The sequence below is a fragment of the Halichoeres trimaculatus genome, unplaced genomic scaffold (genome assembly GCF_033239565.1).
Source record: "Halichoeres trimaculatus isolate MK-OKI-2021-1 unplaced genomic scaffold, fHalTri1.1 fHalTri1_scaffold_18, whole genome shotgun sequence".
NCBI lineage: Eukaryota > Metazoa > Chordata > Actinopteri > Labriformes > Labridae > Halichoeres > Halichoeres trimaculatus.
The window spans coordinates 13,325,973-13,346,917 of record NW_027437196.1 but is presented as its reverse complement, the minus strand read 5'-3'; the positions used below and the strand labels follow the sequence as shown (position 1 = coordinate 13,346,917).

At 43.3% G+C, this 20,945-nt stretch overlaps 1 protein-coding gene across 1 annotated transcript in view; it reads left to right on the top strand.

The window, feature by feature from the left end:
* Positions 1-19,954, top strand: part of boc (BOC cell adhesion associated, oncogene regulated) — a 29,317-nt gene extending 9,363 nt beyond the window's left edge. Inside the window, exons 2-18 of the mRNA XM_074693231.1 lie at positions 4,454-4,582; positions 5,134-5,406; positions 9,898-10,044; positions 11,258-11,401; positions 11,952-12,245; positions 13,187-13,465; positions 13,550-13,818; positions 13,907-14,072; positions 14,328-14,390; positions 14,685-14,894; positions 15,210-15,385; positions 15,492-15,714; positions 16,313-16,501; positions 16,592-16,803; positions 16,889-16,977; positions 19,151-19,302; positions 19,767-19,954. Of these exons, the coding sequence (XP_074549332.1) occupies positions 4,471-4,582; positions 5,134-5,406; positions 9,898-10,044; positions 11,258-11,401; positions 11,952-12,245; positions 13,187-13,465; positions 13,550-13,818; positions 13,907-14,072; positions 14,328-14,390; positions 14,685-14,894; positions 15,210-15,385; positions 15,492-15,714; positions 16,313-16,501; positions 16,592-16,803; positions 16,889-16,977; positions 19,151-19,302; positions 19,767-19,936 (3,168 nt within the window). The 5' untranslated portion in view covers positions 4,454-4,470 and the 3' untranslated portion in view covers positions 19,937-19,954. The remainder of the gene's footprint in view (positions 1-4,453; positions 4,583-5,133; positions 5,407-9,897; positions 10,045-11,257; positions 11,402-11,951; positions 12,246-13,186; positions 13,466-13,549; positions 13,819-13,906; positions 14,073-14,327; positions 14,391-14,684; positions 14,895-15,209; positions 15,386-15,491; positions 15,715-16,312; positions 16,502-16,591; positions 16,804-16,888; positions 16,978-19,150; positions 19,303-19,766) is intronic.
* The last annotated feature ends 991 nt before the right edge of the window (positions 19,955-20,945 follow it).

Here is a 20,945-nt window from a genome sequence, read left to right as displayed (position 1 = left end):
CTTTACTGCTCCAGTCCTCTGCGTGATACACACACCAAACATGGACACACACACCTGTAGTCAGAGCTGGTTTGAGGCACTTTGGTTTCGGTCCAAGTGGAGTCACTAGTTATTCAAGGCGAGTCAAGTCTTAAGTCCTTGAAGGCAGGTCCAAGTCATGTCAGTAGATCAGAGATCCAACACTGGACTGCACAGGACTCATTTACATCGCTTTTATTGAAGCTAGCATGAGGCAGAGGATTACTTTGGCAAGAACAGCTAAAGGGACAAATGCAAATTTTGTCAAGATAAACCGTCCTACATTAAAGGCTGGACATTGTGACTTTATAAGAAATCATGTACTGTGTGGTTAAAATTGGTCTTCTGTAGCTTTAAGAATGTTAAGCACATTAAATTGACAAGATAAGAAATTTTCTGGTGTTTGAAGGCCAAGAACTTAAGTCGGTTTGTTCTTTTGTGTTTATTCTACATCATAGCCTGTGCAGCATGTCTATGCAGCAGAGGCCTATGCATGTAAACAGACGTTCAACTTAAAAAAAAAAAGTGTAACTATGTGTTGAAACGACACAGACTACAAGCCCTGCCTTTCTTAAATTCATAGCATGTCAAATCTCACTTCACATTGGCTGGACATTGCCCAAAGTATCCTCAAACATCTCTTTTCTTGTTTTCTTACAAATAATTGTTGAATGATCGACTGTTCAACATTTATAAGCTTCAGCCAACCTTGGTTTCTGGTATTCAAACATAAGAGGATGAGAAACTTGATGAGTGTAGAAAATACACTGCCATCCTGGATACCCTAAAGTAAAAGTATGGAGTGCTCATATTAATTTGAACAGAAGTAGTGTAGCTAGGAGAATTATGCTTTTACAGGTATCAGCACTGAATGATTTTTAAGAGATAACCCTTGAAGACATTTGTTAAAAATGAGTTTAGCTGCAGTTTTAAAAGTGAATGTTAAACTAACAATGAAAAACAAAACTGGAAACAGTAAAAAACCAAATGAAAACATTAAAGCTGTTTCTTTTTCTCTGCTTGTTTCATAGTATCCAGTGTAATAGTATCTGTGCTCTAAACTGAGAATCTGAGCAGCTCACAATCTTCACCTCCTCTTCTCCTCACTGTCACTGAAATATGTTTAAGAACCACATAGCTGCTCCCTCAAAGCAGCAGTTGTGCCACGCAGCGTTGTTCCGCACTGAAACAAAACAGTCCCAGACTCACATTAGCACACACACACATTCTCAGGGTTCTTGATTTAGGGGAGCTGTCTGTGAGCGCTGCTCTGCTTTTTATCAGTCTCGCTGATGCGTAGGAGGCTCTTCTCCTTCTCTCTCTCTCTGTCTTCTCTGGGACAGATGGATGGAAAAAGTTGGACATAGATGTCAGGCCAACTTTTCATCTTGAGGCAGGGTATCTGCTAAGCAAACACAGGACCCAGCTGACTAATGAATCAGACAGACAGACGGGCTGAGGGGAGGGAGGCTGTTTTTCAGGGAGCGATGATGTACGAGGGGCCGTCTTATGCTGCTGTTATAATGAAGCTCTATCGCTCTTCCTGTCTCTTACTGTGACATGTAGAGGTGCTCACTGTCCCGCTGTGTGTCCAGTTGGCATGCAGACTGGTGTGGTTTACGGTTAGAGACCCTAACAGCTTGAACATGGGCTTGATACAGATGTGTGTGTCTCTTATGGGCAGCTGTCCCAGGTTGTGTCCATACAGAGACCAACCTCAGAAGCCACAGACCTTCAGTTTTACTCACTCCTGGTTCCACAGGAGCTCGCTGTTTGTTTACAGTGTGAGCCCACGACTAATGGGCCTCTCTGAGTAAGAAAATAGTCTATAACTGGCGACAATTTTTAAGATTACATGCGAATGGAATTCATTATACTGACCAAAAGCATCCCAAACATTAGAGTTGTTCTGTTGCTGTTTCTTAAATCAGTACGTTAATATCCTTGTAAAATTGGCTGAAAAAGTGCACCTTTTTAAAGGAAGAAAACAGAACTGGAAATTATCTGTCTTTAATGAACACATCACTGAATGCTAGCAGTGGCTGTAACTTAGCAATGTTTTAGTTTAAAGCTAATGATTAGCCTTTGTGGCTAAAGTGAGGAAACCTTAAAATCACGACTCATTAGGTGTGAAAGGGATTGTGTGTACTAATAACATATGGATAATTTTCACAGAGCTTTTTAACCCATTTAGCAATTCAACATTTTTAAGCTAGCTAACCTGTCGAGGTATTAGCCTAATATTGCACTTCTTATTGACTAGTTTTAAGCTGCTGCAAGTTCAGCTCCAACAACCAACAAGCAGACATACTTACTTTGCAGCTAGCAAGCAAACACGGATGAGTTCTAAGCAGTTAAATGCTAGCCCTTAAAGAAGTTGTTTTGTAGCCTTTTTTCTCTAAGCTAATGCCTAGCCTTTATGGTTAAAGTGGTAAGACCCTCAATTGACTAATGGCTCCATGACTAATAAGATGTGAAAGGGATTGTTCATATTGATAATGTATGAAGCCTTGTCATCAAGCTTTGCAAATCAGCATTTTAGCATCTTAAGCTAACTAGCTAGTGGTCCAAGCTTTCATTTAAGTTGCACAACTCTACAGTTCTTAAAGTCAAGGCTCAGCTGCTTCAAGCGATGCAGTATTTTTTGATGGAAGAAATGTATGAAAAGTTTGACATTGCTAGTTTAAGAAGCAACAAGCAGACATGCTGACTCAGCAGCTAGCTAAAACTTAAAAAGGGGAATCGGTGGCTAGTTATCGAGATTCCATTAAAAGTTGAGAGTGAATGAAATGAATAAAAGTACTACTTTAATCTGTCAAAGTTTCAATATCTAAATCTTGTCTGCACGTCTATGTCTTGAAATCTAAGCTAGCTGTTTTAGCTTTGATAGACAATAAGTGGTAAACTAGCATTTTCCTTGAAATCCCTAAAGAGGAAATTGTGAGTACACAAACTAATTTATTGTGCACAACATCATACACTGAATCTTAGAGTTTTCAATGAATGAAAATAGCAAAAAACTTGCAATAATTGGCAAATTCAGGGAAATGTTTGGCTGTTGAAGGTAAAACAACCATTTATCTACCTATAATTGACACAATCATATGTTTCTTGACAGGATTTTGTCAGTATACTGTAGATGAGTGGCTCAGGAGTGTTACCCTTTGCTGTATTTGTACAAGTTTAGGTTAAACTCTAAATGACCTTTCATATCATGAGAATCAACAGTCTGAAATTGTTAACACGCATTCATAGGGTGCAATTAAAAAGTAATAGGGTGATGTGTTGGCGTGGTTAACAGTGTTTTTCCATCAGCCTGCTGCTTTGCTCATATTTAGTGAATGTGCCAGGCAGCTAAACATTTCCCTTGCTGCCATTAGAAGATGAAGGTGCTCTGCAAGAGTTTCCATTCTCTCTTTCTGTCCTGCTTCAGCCTCTTATGGGTGTGTGTTGTATGAGCACTCCCTCTACTCAGCATGTCATTAATCATCCATATGCCAAAATAAGACTAGGACAAATATGTATGAGAAAGTTGTGTGCTTCCGTTTTTACTTTGTCGATGCAGGACTAAGTATGTGCATGTTCAGCAACATGCGTGTGTAAGAGAGAGAGTGGGAGAAATAGGGATTCAGTTTTGCAGGACCACCCTCCTCATCCTGACGGGAAGTTGTTAGTTTAACCTGACAGGAAAGAATTTGGGAAACTTGGCAGCAGGCGACAAGGGAGAGAGAAAAGCTCCCCTCTCTGCATTAACTGTTAATAGACTGACCATTACCATCCTCTTCTCCATTTTCCTCCCAATCCATCCTACCTCCATCTCACGCACACTCCCTCCCTGCTCTGATATATATTTCCCCCCTTGTCCCTCCTCCCCGTCCTGCCTCTCATTAGTTGTTCTTTGTCCCGACTCCTGAATGCACCCTGTGTATTTCCCCCTTCCCCTCTTTTCTCCCCCCTTCTCCTGGTCCTTCTACCTGTATCGGTTACACCTGAGCGGGAAGGTGGAGGGGTCGGGTTACGGCCCGCAGAATGAGGGCGCCCCTTTGATGAACACACGCTGGATGGGTGCTGGTGCAGGCAGAGGAGATGGGGTCAGCAGTGATATGGGGGCTGACAGAAAAGAAAGGCTTTATTTGTGTCTGGAGTTTCTGCTGCTGAGGGTGCTGCAGAGTGCACCGCCTCGCCTGGCTTGTGTTAATGTCTGCCTGTTTGTGTTCCCGTGTGTATGTGAGATAGGTTTTTGTATGGATCAAGATTGATTGTTTGGATGGATGATGTCGTTGTATTTCGGAGGTTTTGTTTTCAGTCTACTTCTGTGGGTGGATGTTTGTTTCAGTCAGAAGAAAGTGGTTTGTGCTGTTTGTTTAGAGAGAACCAAGTTTGTAAATGGACCACTGACCTTTTTCTTCTTCTTCTGTCTGTGTGTGTGTTTCAGGGGGCAGTGTATGGAAGATGTCTGGAAAGAGAGACTGGACTCCGTGGATGAAAAAGAGAAGAGCTCCAGTGTTGTGCGCTCTGGGTGCAGTACTACTATGCTGCCTACAGAGTGGCGCCTCCTTCACCAGTGAGTACAAACTCAAATTTTGAAAACATGATCCCCTAAAAAAACCTTTGGAAATATGATTAAAACTTTCCATTTTATTGTAAATGTTTCAAACTGACTCCTTCTGTCCTAACTTTATAAATGACCTTACTATAGTTTTCCAAACACCTGGTGCTGGATGTGTCTTGCCAGGGATCAAATATTCTGGCGTAGTCACAGGTGGGAGGTGTTTTTACGTGTTTGGCAGCAGCAACAAGAGTTTATTTGAAATGAAGAAGTTGGTAGTTTGCTCGAACCTCACATGCCAAGTTGAAAAAACTAAAAAGAAAAGAGGTTTTGTATGCAGAGCTGCAGAACAGCCATTTAACTGATAATTAAATTAAAAGATAGAATTCCTTTTCTCTGAAGCCAACAAAGTTTCTGAAAATGCCTCACTTGGTATCTGGTTGTGGTTAATCATATTGGTTTCAATGTTTATTGAATGCATGTGTGTCATCAGCTGCCACACTGCTGCACATAGTTTTCCATACAGTCACAGTGTCTGATGTGTTTCTGCTTGTGTTTCTCTTCAGATGAGGTGCCGGTGTTTATCGAGGAGCCTATGTCCGTCGTGCAGAAGCTGGGCGGCAGTGTGAACCTCCGCTGTAGCGTCCGACCTGCCTCCGCTAACATCAGCTGGCGCCTTAATGGTCAGGAGTTCTCAGATGGAGATTTGGGTGTAGTGGTGGGACCTAGCGGCCTGTTCATCCCTGCACTGTCCAACCTGACTCTGGGCAGGTACCAGTGTGTGGCCAATAGCGGAGCAGGAGCTCTGGCTAGTGTGCCAGCTAACGTAACTGCTGCTAGTGAGTATTGATCCACACAAATCTGAAATATGCAATCACAAACTCAACAGGATGTTTGACTTTATTTTCTTCTGGATGTTAGCTGTTGGAGTGATGCATTCGACCAGTAAAGGAGAAAGAAATGAAATGTCTGATCTACAGGCCAAAATCTAGAAGGACTACTTTGTTCACAGGGGTCACCAAAATCAAAGCAAACTGAAGGTTTCTCAGATGTTTATGTTCTTAGGTCAGAATGCTCTGACATTACACTCCAATAAAACAAAAATTTTACAACAGATCATCAAATATGAGTTAAAATAGAGTGTTAGATGGAAATAATGCTTAATGTGGCAACAACTGAAGTACAAAAGTTTGAAAACCATAAACTGTTCTGAATGTAAAGGTCACAACTGGTCATTAAAATGAAAGTAGAAGTACCAACGCACTGATACAGCAGCATAATGTAATAATAATGTTGCACATGGCCCCTTAAAATTGATGCTTTAATGCACATGACAAAGAACATAAACAGTCAGCACATTCATGATACCCTAAAACCATATAGTGTATAAAGCAGCGATGTACCCCTCGTGATGTTACTCACTGGTTCCGAGAGTCATGAAGCTCAAAGATGGCGTTTGTCATATTGGAAATGCAGACTTAAAAATCATGTGGCCGAGCCAGAAACTGGTTAAAAGTGAAGTTGAGATCATAGCTGGGCCACCTGTTAGTAAAATCAGCCATACACCAAATTATACCTAACTGTGTGTATTCATTTGTTTGAATCAAAAATAGATGAGTCATAAAAACTGTGTTTAAAAAAAGAACACATGAAGATTTATCTGGAATAAAGTAATGAGAAAAGTAGACTAAGCCTGTTTCTTCAAACAGGCTGACTCAAAATCAGATTGCTTTGCTTTTGGGGGAAACCCCTTGTGGACATTTTGGGGACTGTAGTCTTATTTCATTTTTTTAACTCTGGATGAAGGGAATGGTTTTGGTGCAGTTAAAGCAGTAATAAAGTGAATGATTTTAGCAGATAACTTTTTCAAAATACAAGCTGAGAAGAGAAAAAGTACAAAGCAGACTCTAAATTCTGACATCAGTTAGAAAGCGTCAGTCAGGCAGCTGCTTGTCTGCAACCTCCTGTTGATCTAATGCAGCTAAAGTGAATTATTCTCACTGCTGGTGTTTTTAGTGGTCTGAGCGTGTGGGGTTATATTTGATATGCATCATGGGACCGAGAGGGGGGCCCGAAGCTGTGTAATTTGAGTCAGAGGAATGGAAGGGACTCATGGGCCGGGGGCCGGTCAGAGCCAAGGAGAGAGGGGACGGGGCAAGCTTGGGGCCCCCTGCTTCCATCGGACCCTCTGCTCCTCACAACACCGCATTCCTCGCCACAGGGCCGGACAGCAAGGCTCTACAGAAATTATGGCCCCGTAATTGGTTAGAGGTCTGGGGGGGAGATAAGAATGGTGTGTGTGTGTGTGTAAGCGGGGGGTGTGAGTACACCATCAGGTAAAAATAGTGGTTGCTGTTAGGTGTATTGTTTTACACGTATGGATGTGATGTATGAGGCCGCCATAGCTGGAGACACTGAAGGTGTTTTTAGGCGCGTTGAGACAGGATCCTCACACAAGATGAGACGTGATGTCACATTCTCTGTCTTCCCTTCATAACCTTACACACACTTTCACGCGTTTCTCTCCCTCTGCACGCTTCACTCCTCACCCTGTCGCTCTCGCTCCTCTTCCCTCCTGTCATTATCTCACACTTTCCCTTCTGTATGTCATCTTCACCTCCGTCTTTCGTATTCTTTTGTCTCTTTTTGCCGTACAAAAGTTAGTGGCTGTTGGGATGGTGGTTGTTGAAGTAACCACATATGGAGGCAGGCTTTTTCACCCCACCTCCCCCTTAAAAACTTCTCTAATTTAATAACGGTCTCTCCTTCTCGGCCACCCCCAGACTGCCTAAGGAATTGCTCCACGGGGAGTGTGTACGTGCTTGCCTCTCCATGTGAGCACTCTTAGCTGTACGCACATGTTTTTTGGGATGAGGATAGGTTGATTCCAGACCCTCCGCGCTATCCAGCTCTGGAGGATCTGCTCTTTTTTTGGCAGAAGTTAAAAGCTCCTCTCTGGGATTCTTGTGCAGACAATCGCCCTCCCCTCTGCGTGGAAAACAGAGACATGTATCTGCACAACGTGAACGCACAACACGTTGCACAAACATGTTATAATTCAGACACACACACACACACACACACAGGCACAGGCCTCCTGCTGCTCCACATAAAGATGATGAATGCAGTGTCTCTTGAAATATTTTCAGTCTGCTTTTGCCAAGCGGCGCTGGTGCGGGAGGTCTGCTTTACTTTATGAATACCATCAATCCTGAACCTTTGCCACACACACTCACACTAAGACAAAATACACGCATGTCCACGTGCACGTCCACACACCTGAGATGCAAACGTGGGGCGATGATTTTTTTCAGGGGGGGTTAAAAGGTGTAACCGGAGGAATTTGGAGAAGCAGGAGGAGGAGGAAAGTGGGATGGGTGGATGCGAGGGGGGGAGGGGGGCTGTAAAAACAGCACCTGATTGATTTAGCAAATGGAGCGCCACACGGTCTCTCTTCAAGGCTTTTTCCCCCTCAGCTCACACACACACACACAATCGCACACACCACTTAGCTTGACATGTTCTGGCTGGGATTCTCATCTTTCAGAATAAGAGCTGAAACAGAGTCGAGTGTAGTTGTGTGTGTGTGTGTGTGTGTGTGTGTGTGTGTGTGTGTGTGTGTGTGTGTGTTTGTGTAGACTGTGCTTTTTAACCGTCTAAGGCCCCGTTTACACGACAACGTTTCATCTGAAAACGCTGTGAAACGTAGTGAAAACATGGAAACGTTGATGGACTGAAAACGCTGTAGTAAGCATGCCAGGCCTGTAGGTGGTGCAATAACTGTCTAATCCAGAAGCCGCTTTTGTGAGATCTCCACCAAAGTAGAGTTGAGGCGATCATGTGGTATATTGGGGAATACTAAGTTAAAAAGTGAAGCTAAAGATGCACATTTTGTTCAAAGACAGTCAGCAGTTATAGCAGATTGAGCAGCACAAGCACAACACGGTAGTTTGCGAGGATCGTAACAACGGTACTGTTGTCCTGTTGAATGCGCGCGCGCAAGGCAGAGTGTGACGTCAGCGTTTCAACTGAAAACTCCGGCTTACTGTTTACACGGCAACGGCGTCGGGAGCGTTTCAGAAAAATCCCACTCTGGAGGCCGTTTCAAAAGTTTGCGGTTTAGGTCTGCTGAAACGACGTTTCCGTGCAAACGCGAGGCTGAAACGCAACAAAACTTTTGCACTTCACCTTAAAACCGCTGTCGTGGAAACGGCCCCTGAGTCACAGTCGCGCTGGATGATTCAGCCCCCTGCTGTGAAAATGTTTGTTCAGCGCTTCGATTAAATCACATTGCAGTCTCCTTCCGTGGATGCGCCGAGCGTCACTTTCTGAATCTGAGCTGTACACAAAGTGTCATCAGCTGACTGTGTGTACCAGCAGCTTCTTGCCAGAGACGGAGTGGATCGGTCCAAGAAAAACACATCAGTTACAGCACCTCTGGAAAGAATGAAGACGCCATTTTTGTTAGGAATAAACCAACAAAAGCTGGTAGATGTTAAACTACGCTCCTGTAGAAGTTTTATTCATCTCTTATTCCACTCTTGGACTCTCCTTTCCTGAGCTGTTTTCTCAGTCTTCTTCTCCCGCGGCTTCAAATCTATAAAACGGCAACATCCCCCCTGCTTGGATTTTTGTGGGTTTTTCTTTCTTCCCCCCTATTAAGAGCAAAGTTTTGCCTGTTTCCTCCCAAACCCAAACTGCATATCTTTCTTTGAAACTCTATAGGATGGACACCTCTCACCTTTGACCCCATGGCCGGGCCTCCTGGCCGCTCAGGCAGGGAGGAGGGAGTTTAAGGGGTCACAGGTCACATGAGTGTCTGTGCTGTGCAGACTGTGTGTCTGCAGGACACAGTCGCAGCACATGGCCCCAGTAATCCCACTCCTCTGTTTCCCACAGAATCTGAAGCAGCTCCAGCCGCAGTATAATGTCTGAAAGGATTAATGACACCTCCTCGAATGTTACAGACTCCACTTTTCGGCTTATCTGGAGTGACACAAAAAGAGGAAAACAAGAGTAACATTCAGAAAAACAGTGGGAAAGAAGTGACTAACGGAGGAAGAACAGGGTTTGATTTTCAAAGAGAAGCACAATGTGGGAGTGTAGTTTTCATACAATGAGGACAAGCTGATGTGAGAGAAATCCAATATGGAAACATCAGTTTATTATTGCTCAGAATCTGCGGTTTTGCTCTTCTAAAGCTGACGACTGACTGTGTACATGTGCCGTTAGATGTGATTTACACTCTGCATTAGCACGATGAAAGAAAGCCCAACTGTTGGAGCAAACTGACTTCTTCCTCGCCTGTGTGTGTTTTCTTTTTTACTCAGAGCTGCGGGACTTTGAGCACGACGACCAGCAGGAGATCGAGGTCGACGAAGGCAACACGGCCGTTATCGAATGTCACCTCCCGGAAAGCCAGCCCAAGGCTCAGGTCCGCTACAGCGTCAAACAGGAGTGGCTGGAAACATCCAAAGGTACCGAGCTGCTTCACTTCATTAACATTTCCCATAAATCTCTGCCTGCCTCCCTTTTGATTCCCATACTATCTTTATAATTCACCGGAATGCTATAATCCCGCTATCTGGCCCATCATAAAGCCAGTGATAAGGGCTTTATCTGGAAAATGTTGAAACATGGGAATGCAGTTGTTTATTTTTCAAAGTATTTACTCCTAAGTTGCCTGGAAGAGAAGAAGAAAAGCTCCAGTGATTTGTGGCTGGTATGCTGATGATGCCTGCGAGCTGTAGGTACTGATAGCTGCAGCTTATCTCAGAGGAAATGAATGCTACATTCACAGGCAATCACTGACTGATCAGAGTCACGTTTTTGGCGCTACCCTGTGGTCTCTGCTCGTAATGCAAGCATGCAAGAAAAGTGAATGGGTCTCCTTTGACAGATATGACACACTTTTAATGTTTGTCTTGGCTTTAAAAAAGTTTTTTTCCTTCTTTATTCCTGCATTTAATCACCATAAATCTTATCAAGCAAACTTTTTATTCACATATTTGCTCTCAAGTGTGAAAATTTGTTTATTCTCTCAATACTGGGACATACTTTAGTGCATATTTTGCAATTCAAACCTTTGAATAATGGAACCACTCCCTGCACACTCAGCCAAAATACACCATGTTTTATTATGAAAAACACATATCTTATCTTTTAGCTTTGACTTTTTTATGTTTGTGTCTCTTTTATGATCCTTTTTTCCAACTGTAAAAGCAAAAGGAAGCATCTGTATTGCACATTAGTCCTGTTTGCACAGCCTCATCAGTTTGCGATCCTGCATTTTACTGCTCGAACTCAGCCCCAAGAGATGCAGTCTTCCTTTTAAGTCTATGTCTCAGTGCATAAGTAAGAGATAATGTATGGCTAGCAGGTAGTTATGGGGATGTAGAAACACTTTGTAGATGGATAATGTCGATGCTACAGGGTTAACTACCTGCTTACCCAGCTACTAACATGAAATAAAAACAGGTTGGAAAAAGAAAATTAAGTCACAGATTATTTTATTGATTGAAAATGTTTTATGAACACATAAGAGAATAGTCCCAGTGATTTACCTGCATCAAGCATCTTACACACCCTGAAGATCAGTAAGAAAGCAGAGTAATAAAAAGCAATAACAATCCATGCACAAGCTAAGTACACATCCTGACTGGTTTCTTCTGCTTTGTTTTTGTCTCGTAGGGAACTACCTCATCATGCCATCAGGGAACCTTCAGATAGCCAACGCCACACAGGACGACGAGGGGCCGTACAAGTGTGCCGCCTACAATCCTGTCACTCAGGAGGTCAAAACTTCCACATCTGCTGACCGACTGCGTATACGCCGTAAGTTGTCCTCCCTGACACTCTCATGCACTGCTATTAATCTGAATGTGAATTATTAGCAAGGGGCAACATCTGGTTTAGAAAAATGAAGCCTATGAAGAAGTGCTAAAAGTTGCTGTTTGCCGCGGCTCCACTTGAGGCTGACTACAGAAATACTAGAATCTACAGACACACCAAGCCAAGAAACAGACTTTTACAGCATGGGTCAAAAAAATGTCTTGGATCTGAAATACTAATTTTGCTATCAGCACACTTTATTGTAGTTGAATTAATTTACAACTCAGCAGTTTAGAAGATATTAAGATCATTAGGTTGTCCAATCAGAGACACAGCTCAGTTCACATGAGCTGTTCGAAAGGAAGCTCAAAGCCCACATAATACCCAATGTGGCTGCGTCCGTGGATTGGCTTCATTTCATGGTATCAGGAACAAACCGGTGACATAGCAGAGACTACGGCTATGTTTATCAGTAACTGAAATTAAATATTGAAATGTGTGAAAAACACACACACACACATACAGCGATGATATATTCATTCCCCTCTCTCAGGCTCCACCTCCGAAGCAGCTCGCATCATTTACCCCCCAGCCCCTCGCTCCATCATGGTGACAAAAGGCCAGCGGTTGGTGTTGGAGTGCGTCGCCAGCGGCATCCCCACTCCACAGGTCAGATGGGCAAAAGATGGGCAGGACCTACGTTCCCATAACAACACGCGCTTCCTGCTCAGCAACCTGCTGATCGACGCGGTGGGGGAGAGAGACTCGGGCACTTACAACTGCAGAGCGGACAACGGCATCGGCTCATCCAGCCCTGCCACGGTGCGCTACGACGTGCAGGTGTTCGGTGAGTACATGGAAGGAGTGGAGTAGGTTTTGTGTGTTAAATTATGTTTTCAGGGTTTTTGTGTGTGTGTGTCATAGATCTAATAATCACTCTGACTGCTGACTTGCAGACAGAGAAGAGTGAGTTGTCTTAGTGTGTGCTTTCAGTCACGTGTTAGAAGCTTGAGTGAGTCTGGGCGGTGATTTTCTTTTTTTGCAGAAAGACTTTGTGGAGACAGAGCTCTCTTTTCTGTAGCAGGGCTTGATTGAATGCGTCTAGGTTATGGATGGCTGTTTTTACAGTGATTTTCTGTGTGTGTGCATGCGTCAGTGTGTGTTGAGGGCTTGTCTCTCTGCAGCTGGCTCTAATTAAAGCCAGAGAGCTGCTGCGGCTGTAATGAGCTCTGTCTTTCGCTGATTCACAAGCAGCCAACCATCAACTAGCTGGCCTGGCTCTGCCTGCCTCACTCTGCGCTGCTCACTGCCATACTGCCTTCACATGCACGCACAAACACAAACGCATGTATGTGATGATATTACTCATGCACACGCTCCTACAAATGGGGCATTGTTAAAGTTTGAACTATTTTAATAACAGATTAAGCTGTTAGATCATTTATCAAGCAAGAAACATTTATAACTTGCAACAGCTTTTTTTGTGTTTTCCATTTCGTAAATACAATATTTATGACTTATTAACTGCTGGCAAAATAACTATTTTTGTCTCTCCTAAACACCCAGAGGGGGTTTAAAAATTGTTTTTTGGACCAGCAGTTGGAAACTCATTAGCTAAGGGACTCGGCTTGCATGTCAAATAAACAGAGAAGCAGAAAAATCCTCCATTAAGAAGCTTGGACAGAATAAAAAAAGTGTTTTTTCCTTAAAAATGCTTGAAAGTGTGATTTCAACATCAAATTTACAAAAGTGTAACAGCCTCTTGAATGTTATTTGTGCCCCCTGCAGAGCCTCCTCAGGTGACGGTGGAGCTGCAGCAGCAGCAGCAGGAGGTTGTGTACGGAGAGACGGTTCGCTTCATCTGTCAGGCCCGGGGTAAACCCACCCCCTCAGTGATGTGGCTCCACAACGCACGCCCTCTCACCCCGTCTCCTCGCCACCGCCTCACTGCCAAAGGGCTGCGTGTCACCAACGTGGGCCCTCAGGATGATGGACTGTACCAATGCATGGCTGAGAATGGGGTGGGCAGCGCACAGGCCTCGGCTCGCCTCATTACAGTGTCCACTGGTGAGTCCATGAGTGGAGATTTGTTTCAGGTCTCACGCTTTAAGTTTGCTGCCTTTAGATTTCATCTACGTCTTTTTATCATAGGGATTTCATCCAGAGGGAGGCTGCCCTCCATCTATCGACCGCTGAGTCCAGACAAGGTGCTGAGAGAGCAGCCGCCTGTGAGGCCCGGGATCTCTGGAGCCATGTTGCCTCTGGACTGCTCTGAGCTGCCGGGACAGATCCTTCCTGCAGAAGCCCCCATCATCCTCAGCCAGCCGCGTACGGGGAAGGCTGACTACTATGAGCTCACGTGGAGGCCGCGACACGAGCGAGGAGCACCCGTGCTGGAGTATATGATCAAATACAGAAAGGTACAGCTGTCAGCTCACAGCTTACAGCTTACGTTCTCATCAGGTTCTGTGATGTAAAACCAGTGACTCACCTCTGCTCCTCCAACAGGTGGGAGACCCTCTGGCTGAGTGGACCTCCAGCAGCATCTCAGGAGCTCTTCATAAGCTCACTTTGGCTAAGCTGCAGCCGGACAGCCTGTATGAGGTGGAGATGGCTGCCAAGAACTGTGCAGGTTTGGGACAACCTGCCATGATGACCTTCAGAACGGGCAAAGGTAAAGATGTCTGTCTGTGCTTATAACCACTCAGAGCCTGAAATGTGTAGTTGTGTTTTAAATGGAGCAAAATTCAAACTCTGTACGACTTCATGGTGCCCAATTGGTCAATTTTTATGCTGACAATTCCTTGAATTTCCCTCTGCTCTACAGAACTTTGTAAAAAAGGCCAGGATAGCTTTAGTTAGTAAAAAACGTAAAGCTGCAAAATATAACAATTCTCTAATCAAACTGCTGATGCTTTTGTGTTTTCAGGTCGTAAAGGGTCGCAAATTGATCCTCCTAAAACTCCTGCTGTCCCGTCACCAAGCCTCTCTCGTATGTATCTGTCCAGTCTTGTATCTTGCGCCTCTCCTGTTAACTAAACTAACCAAATAATCACTTCCTCTGAATGAGCTGGAAAAAGAAGTATTTCACATTAACACCCTGAACTCCTAACACTCTCTTTTAACTAACAGAAATCTCTCTTTCCCCTTTCCGTCTGAAGGATGAGCTCTCAGTAAGTGCTGCACACAGCATGTTTTGCCTTTCGCTGTCATAATTACAGAGTGCCGTGTCTGAGTTTATATCTGTTATTGTCCTCTATCTGACACCGATCATCCTTCCCTGCAGCTCCCGAAGCTCCTGACAAACCCACAGTCTCCACGGCGACAGAAACATCAGCTTACGTGACTTGGATTCCTCGCGGTAACCGCGGCTTCCCCATCCAGTCGTTTCGGGTGGAGTACAAGAAGGTGAAGAAGGCTGGAGAGGACTGGGTGACAGCGGTGGAAAACATCCCCCCATCTCGACTCTCCGTTGAGATCACAGGCCTGGAGAAAGGTCGGCGATCGCGCTTTGAACAGTGTTGTTTTTGTGACTTTGTGGAGTCGGGGGAGAGGGAGGATGTCGCAGCGTATAATTACAGCGATGATGTCCTTCATAATTACATTCCCACGGCCTGTAAATTCATCAGCGTAATGAGTGTTGTTACAGTCATTTTAGTAATTGCTGCCATCAATCAAACCATAACTGAGTCTGATTTGCTTTGAAAAGAAAACATAAAGTGAAGTGAAAACAAACATCATTAAAAGCTTCATTCCAGGCAGCGAATTTCCTCTAGAGACAGATTACTGATAGTTGTCCATCTCCCTGCAGGTACGTCCTACAAGTTTCGTGTTGTGGCCGTGAATGTAATCGGTTCCAGTCCTCCCAGTGCTCCTTCAAAGGCGTACACAGTGGTGGGTGGGAGAACACATGAGCGGCCTGTTGATGGACCTTACATCACCTACAATGAAGCCATCAATGAGACGACCATCATCCTTAAATGGACTGTGAGTCAGAGGAGTAGACATTGTTCGACTTAATCAGGAATTGTGCTTCTTTTATTTGTGATGCATCTTTGATTCATGATTTGTGTCCCTCCCTCCCTCCCTACAGTACACCCCTGTAAACAACACCCCCATCTATGGTTTCTACATCTACTACCGACCGACAGACAGTGATAATGACAGCGACTATAAGAAGGATGTGGTTGAGGGAGACAGATACTGGCATTCTATCACCGACCTACAGCCTGAGACCGCCTACGACATCAAGATGCAGAGCTTCAATGAGAAGGGAGAGAGTGAATTTGGCAACGTGGTGATCCTGGAAACGAAAGGTGAGGTCGTCATTTTGGAGATCTATTCATTCACATGCTTCACTCTGTCTTCTTCATACAGCAGCTGGAGTCTAAACTTCTGCTTGTGAAAGACGCCTGGTGCTCCCAGCCCAGTGCGGCTCCAAATCTGTAGCCAGACTCTTCTCCTCTGTTGTGCCAAATGGTGGAATGAATACCTAACTCTCAATCCGCAGAGTCCTTTTCTACTTTTGAGAGATTTCTGAAGACCCATCTGTTTAGGGTACACTTAAGCACTTAATCTGAGCCTTCTCCTCTTTTTCCCCAGGGGAAGAAAAAGTCAGGAGGACTAAGACCCAGCTCTTAGTGAATTTTCAGCACTTATTGTTCAATGTTGTTTAAGGTTGAAGTATATTAGTGCAGCTATTGATTGTGGTTAGTTGGCTAGATTATTCTACATTATTTATAAAAAATGCACTTATTAGCAGCACCTGCTGCCAAATAACTTGTAGCACTTTGTCACACTAGCTAGGTTTTCCCTCCTGTCTAACTTCTTGCTCGTGTTGTACATCGCTTTGGACAAAAGTGTCTGCGAAATGAAACTGTATTTTTGATGAATGTTTTCGTTTTGTTCCCTCAGCTCGTCCAAATCAACAGCGACCCACTCCGTCAGAAACCCCGGACCTTGGCTTAGGTCATGGACACGGCTTTGTCACTCGACCGGGCGACCTCCCTTATCTCATCGTTGGTATAGTTCTCCTCGTAGCCTTCGTCTTCATCATCCTTGCCTTCATCCCGTTCTGCCTCTGGAGGGCTTGGGCCAAACAGAGTGAGTGTTCCTCATGTCTCGTCTGTCTGCAGGTTTTTTTTTTTATCTGATTCACCTTTTCATCGTGATAACTCTCCTTCTTTGTTTCAGAACAAACGTCAGACATGTGCTTTCCTGCTGTGGCTGCTCCTGTGTCGTCGTGCCAGTACACCATGGTTCCTCTTCAGGGACCAGCTTTGGTCGGCCACTGTCCGCTGGATGGTCACATGACTGCTCCACATGGTGTTTATCCTGCCAACGGGGAATACACTCCAAACGGCAAGCCACACTACCCCACACACTGTCTGCCCGGGCTGCAGCAGGTAAACACTTCAGTTTGATTCTACTCAAGACGTTAAGGAACTCTGTCTTGAACAGATAGATTAAAGGTCTCTGTGTGTTTTGCAGGAGGAGGGGGAGTGTGATATGGAGTGTGACACACTGTTACCACAGACAGTGTCAAATGGACACGTGCCTGTTTACCACTACTCCACCAGGTATGTCTGCGATAAACCTGCCAGAGTACGTGCCCTCATGTTTTGAGGTCAAACTGTGAAAATGTTTCTAATACAGCTGATAAAGCACTAGCTCTGCAAAATAAGGAATCACACAAATGATCACATTTTCTTAATTAGCACTTCTGGTCTTTGCTAGCGTGCTGATGTTGGTAGACTTTTTACTGACTAAAGTAACCAGCGGCTAAACTTTAGTGGAAACTATCGGTCAAATGAAGAAAAAAGTTATGTGACGATACAAGATTTTTTAAAAATGAAACCCTGGCTCGTTTTTATGGAAGAGCTGAATTAGGGTCCCTTAAATTTGGGAGGTCTAAACCTGTAAAACTAAAACAAAGAGAAAAAGACATTTTGTTAAAACTCTGACCCTATGACAGAGCTCTGGGAAAAGTCTGGATTCCTAGAAGAACAGATTCTGAGACAGGATAATTTAGAGAAAAAAGTCAAAAGTTTGACTGAAATCTTTTGATTTTAAAGTCAGAATCTTAAAATTCTAGCTTCAGCTGAGGAATCTCTTTTTTAAGAAAAAAGAAGAGAATTCTGGCTTCTCTCTTTCTCAAAAATGAGAAGTTACTGAAAATTTGCCTTAAACTCTGTATATTTCAGAAGCCTGACTTTTTCTGTCCACATATGTCAGTTAAGAGGTACATTTTTGGACATGAAAAGACATCAGACTTTTAAGTTTAAAAAAAAAAGTAAAGAATTCTAATTTTGAGAGATTTCAGATTTTAAAGTCAGCTTTTTGGAAAGAACCTTTTAAGTTAGGATCCAAATAAGGAAAGGAAAGGAAAGCTTGTTGGTTTTCTAGCCAAACCTTCCCACAATGTTTTTTTTAGTGGCTATATCCCAGTTCTGTGTGTTCAGAAGTAAAACCAAGGGGCAATATCTGGTTTGTAAAAAAAAAATGTCTGTGCGGAAGCACTAAAAGTTGCAGTTTGGGGTGGCTGTAGAAAGACCGGAAACCACAAACAGACTTTTACATCATCAAAAAATATATTTACAGACTGGTTCAAAAATGGTTTAGGTTGAAAAAGCTGATTTCTCAATTGGCACACACACTGTACCGGTGGGGGATTTTTTCTGACTCAGGGCTTAAAAGATATTGAGATCACTATTTTGCCCAATCAGGGGCTCAGCTCTTGTGACTGGCAGGTCTCACGCTCGTGATTTTGCTGTTAGTGAGGAGGCTCAATGTCTGCCTTATTGAGTCAGCAATCCCAATCAGGACCTCCTTTGTAAAAACCTTCATTACTCTGTTCTTGTACTGACTGGGAACACCATAGAAACTACTGTAATGACCTAACTATAAGAATTTTTTTTTCGTTTAAAATGATAAAATTTAGGAGGGGGTTGTCTTATAATTAGGGTCTAACTTTTGACGCATGTTGATAGTTTTTAGGGTCGCTACAGGACTGCAACAGCAGACAGCACCAGCTTTTTGTAAAGCCACAGTAGCTGTGGTGATCTGTCAATCACAACAGAGACGTAGTGACAGGAGATGAGAAACGCTGGAGCGCTGATTGTCCAGAGCAAAGTGGATTAAAAGTTGGGCAAGTTAATAACTGTGACAACAGTGGCAGAGTTGTGATGCTACTGATCATATTTATAGCCAAAAAGGAAAGCAGTCCAACTAATATATCAATGATTGTCTCAGCATCTCAATACGAAAATATTTACAAAATTAATTTTTTGCTTATCAGTCTTTTTCTGAAGATTGGTCTTGAAAAGAAGGGGGGTCATCTTATAATCAGGGTTGTCCTATATTAGGGTCAATACGGTACATCCATATATTTTAACAGTTTTTGAGTGAAATGTTAAAATTGTGCTGGTTTTTGCTTTTTTGACACTTTTCAATGTGAAGTATTTTCAGTTTTAAAGATTGATAAATCACACCAACCCTTGTTTGGGTCCAACAGCAATTTAACATTTTCACAGCAAAGCCTGAGTGATAATTGAAATTTTGGCACAGAGCCTCTGGGTTTGATGCTGCTTCTTTAGACATGTCATGTTCAGCCTCGTTTTTGCAGAGTTGACCTCATCATGATGACCGTTGTATCTTCAAAACTGAAAAGTGCAGACTTTTAGTGAAACTGAAAAATGAGCTGGGAGAGATCAGAGGTTAAAGAAGAATCTCTTTTTTCTATCTCTGCCTCAGTGGTCCAGGCTGTCACGAACAGATCTGCTGTCCTCAAGATGACTCCACGCTACAGCTCCTCAACTCCTCCAGTCAGCTCCTCGATTCACCGGAGACGGGAGGTGACGGCAGCTTCTGTGGTGGAGAAAAGGGAGAGGATGGCATGTCTCAAAGTATGTGAGACTGTTTTTATTTCAAATCTAGTTATAGCTGAAATCAGATGACAAAGTAGTGATGTGGTGCCTCTGGTATGTGATTATTCTGCACCACAGTCATTCCAGTATTGAAGTTATGATGAATGGCAGTTGTTGCAGGAAGCAATCAGCGTTTATCACTGATGAATAGACTATCAGAAGAAGACGTGAAAAACTTTCGAACATCATAGGATTTAAAGTGTGCAACGTGTATGGGTAAAAAGCTGTCCACTGAAACAAAAGTGGACCTTGAGTTGAGATTATTCCATGACACATTTATTTTAGGCTCAAGAATGAATTACTATGCTGTAGATGGAGATTTATGGTTGCTTACTCATTCGACATGTTTATCTCCTTGTTTTGAAAACGCAGAATGAACGTCCTCTTTAAAAACCACAAAAATCTCAACTCATTCCTCTTCTCTTCTCTTCTTCCTCCTACAGAAGCATCATCCTTCCCTCTCCTTTCTCTGGAAGACGAAGGGATTTTCACCACATCATCCTCAGCAGCTACAACACCACAATCACAAGACTCAACAATACAGGAAGTGAACATCCTCCCGAATGAAGCCTCCCCTGAGGACACGGGGACAGCCAACACGACAGATGCATGAAAGACTGTAACACAAACAGAAGAAAACAAGAGGAAATATTTATTTTTGTATCACAGATATTTATATATTTATGCTTTTGTACATAAGTGTCTGATTGTACTGTATATAAGGTATTTTTTTATAGTGAAAGAGACTCTATTCACACGCTGTTACTGAGAAAGGGAGCGCCGTGTCGTGATTCTGTTCTGTGGAGGGAAATAAGTGTGAGACGTTATTCCTCATGTGAAGACGAACAGCCAGGGGGCTCAAACCTGCAGGGGATTCCTCTTTCTTTTAGCACTTCATGTTTAGACTCTCCTCACATCATTCCTCACAGAAGGTACTTAGCTTTATGTACAAGAGAAACAAAGGGACCATTCAAACACTCTGATGCTGTAATTACGAGGTGCTTCATTTAGATCCGTTGCTATGTCACATTCTCAGAACACAAGCCTGCCTGTCGTTTTGTATAGCAGTAACAAATGTATTATGCATTGTTCATCATTAACAAACTATTAACATGTGTATGCAACATAAATCATTCTGTCCAGTAGTGTACAAGAGATTATATATTGTATAGTTATTTATTTTTTATGTTATTTTTTTAAATCACTGAATGGGAGAGATTCTGGAAATTATCTGAACTCAGTCATAGATAAGCTGAACTTTAAACTGCAACCACTTCTGTGTTTACTCATTTGCTGGTTACCAAATGACTGCCAGGTGAGGGCGCCGTGACAGGTGTGTCAGTATTATTCTTCCCCTCACAGGTTGGTGCATAAGTATTAGTCTTTGCCAGAGACATCTGAAATCGAAAATGAAGGAGATCCTGAATCTACACTCTCACTTAGAGGTGCAGTCGCCCCGGAGCTGCACATGCTGGAGCACTATTGCGTGTAAATAAAAGCTTATGAAATTGATTTCTGGGCTCTGCTTCTATTTTTCCTGCAACAACCTCCAGTGCTACATGAAACAACAGCGCCACTTAGTGGAAAAAGAATCACATGATTCTCCAGTTACAAATGTCTCC